General features: G+C 39.7%; 1 protein-coding gene across 2 annotated transcripts in view; it reads right to left on the reverse strand.

Moving 5' to 3' along the window:
- The window catches only part of Zcrb1 (zinc finger CCHC-type and RNA binding motif containing 1), a 14463-nt gene that overhangs the window by 5410 nt on the left and 6477 nt on the right, over positions 1-2576 (reverse strand). For both annotated transcript variants that reach the window (XM_021216467.2, XM_029548015.1), the window contains 2 exons: positions 558-669; positions 151-258 (listed from right to left, as the gene is read on the reverse strand). In XM_021216467.2, coding sequence (XP_021072126.1) covers positions 151-258; positions 558-669 — 220 coding nt within the window. The remainder of the gene's footprint in view (positions 1-150; positions 259-557; positions 670-2576) is intronic.

Genomic DNA, 2576 nt, shown 5'->3' on the forward strand with positions numbered 1-2576 from the left:
CCCTGTTTCAAAACAAAAACAAAAACAAAAACAAAAACAAAACAACAACAACAAAAAAACCCAAAAAGCAAAAAACAAAAAAAACAAAAAAAAAGAGTAACACAAGGAAAACATTATACTATAGCAGAGCCAGAGCTCTGGTATACTCACCCCACATTCATAACACTTAGATTTATCAAAGTAGTTTCGCCTTCGGATGAACTCAGCTGCTCTTCCATTGTCAATAGCGATGCTTGCCTTTATCACTCTACCAAATAACTAAGTCAGAGAAAGATGTAAATGCACAGGGTCATAGTCACCAAGACCTAGCCATCAGATACTGTTTCCTCATTTCTTGTTGCAGTAGGTATATGTCAAATTCTATGCTGTAACTTTCTCTTAAGATTCTTCCAGCATTTTGATAATCCAGTACAATGCTGACATCTTTTCTCCAAAAGGCAGCCACTCCTGAATTACAGAAATTAATCAAACTTGATGATCTCCTGCAGCCCCATAGCTTTTGTGTTAGATGAACACAGAGACTTTTGGGTAAAACCTTGATTAAATGAATGGCTTACCTGTTTATTATTTATTGCTCTGGTGCAGTTTAAGGCAGAGTCTTTATCCAAAAACAAAATAAATGCAACACCTTTACTCTTCCTAGTATCTTTGTCTTTCATTATAGTAACCCTTAAAGCACAAACAAAGAACCAGTTACATATAAGATAAAACCAAGTAACTACTCAGGAAACTCAAGATCATTTTTGTAAGGTTAAATAATGAGACCTTTGACATGAGAAATAAAAAAAGATGCCTAGTGGTGGCTGCTTGTGATCCCAAGGGGGAGATGGAAGGGACTGTAGATCACGGTCATCCTCGGCTAGAGAGCTTGAGACCAGCCTAGGCTATGAAGTCCTCTGAAGAGAGACTGATTTAAACCATCTAGCTCTTTAAAGTCCTGGGGGATCAAGAAGAAATGAGAAAGCAACCATGACAGACCAGAGGAGCACAGCCAGAACTGAGAGCTAACCAGAGCTTCAAAGGGTCCAAGCAGGAGACACGGTGAGGCAAGTGTGTATCAAAGTACACCTCCTCTTCCCTACTGACCCCTGCCTTGCAAAACCCAAAGCATAAACTGAGGCATTCTCACGTATACAAAAAGCAAAATGATTGTCTGTTTTTTCAAGTTTTAGATCCAAGTGTGTCTGTCTGTCAAAGAATGTCTAGTGTAGTGGTTCTTAGCCCTGTCTGAGTGCTCCTGTGTCACATAGCTATCACCAACAACGTCATTTAGTGTAATTTAGAAGAATAATGCTTGATCCTGGTGTGGTGGCACATGCTTACCATGCCAAGGCAGAATCACTGTACCAAGCTGAAGGTTAGTTTCAAGTAAGTAGTGAGACTCTATCTCATTTGAGATTTCTATTTTATGTGCATGAATATTTTGCCTGCATGTATATCTGCATATATGTGCCTTGGGAACTAGAATTACAGCCAATTGTTAGCTGACAATGGGTGCTGGGAATTGAACCTGGGTACTCTGGAAAAGCAGTCAGTGTTCTCAATGGCTGAGCTGTATGTCCAGCCTCAGATCACATCTTAAAAAACAAAGCAAGCCGGGTGTGGTGGTGCACGCCTTTAATCCCAGTACTTGGGAGGCAGAGGCAGGCAGATTTCTGAGTTCGAGGCCAGCCAAAAACCAAAAACCAAACCAAACCAAACCAAACCAAACAAACAAGAAAACAAAGAAAATTAATGTTTTGCTGATCTCTTTGGGAAAAATAAAGGTTGATTCTGTGTCTGGAGCAGGGTGAAGGTGGGAAGACCTTGAACTTAATGTTACAAGAAAGAAATTAAACAAAACATGAACTTAACATATAGAAGCCCACAAGTCAGTGCCCACCAGCCAACTACAAGACAATTAGAACACACAGATAAAATAGTACCAAGTTATGAAATATGGAGAAAGCACTTGCTAGTCTACCTCATTCATAAAAACAAGAAGGGAGCCAAGAGATGACTGGATACAGAGCAAATGCGGAGTGAGTGAGTGAGAAAACCACCATCTTTAACAAGCACAGTAAAGACTGGGTCAGGAGAGAATCGGCAGCACACGACGTTAATAAAAAATGATGTTCCTGTGGAGCAGAGTATTTGTACTGCCACAAACATGGTTTATTAATTGCTAAAGGAGAATAAAGAGCAAAGTGAAGAATCGAGTCATCCAAATTCTCACTAGTGGATGAAGGTGTCTCAGGGATGGGACTCTGAACAGGCCACATCATCGTCATTTGCTAAGTCTATGAACCAGGAAGACATGGTCAGCATCTAAGCATGGCAAAACACCAGCTAAAGGGAACAGTTGGCCTAGAGTGGACCATGTACCCGAGAGAAGGTTATCTAGGACTCATTCTAGTACCTCAAAGGACAGAACAGGATAGGACTGGTTCAATAAAAGCTTCCAAAATAAATTATGAAGTTGTTAACTTTACTGTGTTATATAAGATGTACCGTTTTAAACACATTTCAGTGTGTAAATATAAAGGAGAATGAAGTTTGAAACTCATAAAAACAGTGTGGGGGAAAAAAAAAAAAAA

The sequence above is a fragment of the Mus pahari genome, chromosome 17 (genome assembly GCF_900095145.1).
Source record: "Mus pahari chromosome 17, PAHARI_EIJ_v1.1, whole genome shotgun sequence".
Lineage (NCBI taxonomy): Eukaryota > Metazoa > Chordata > Mammalia > Rodentia > Muridae > Mus > Mus pahari.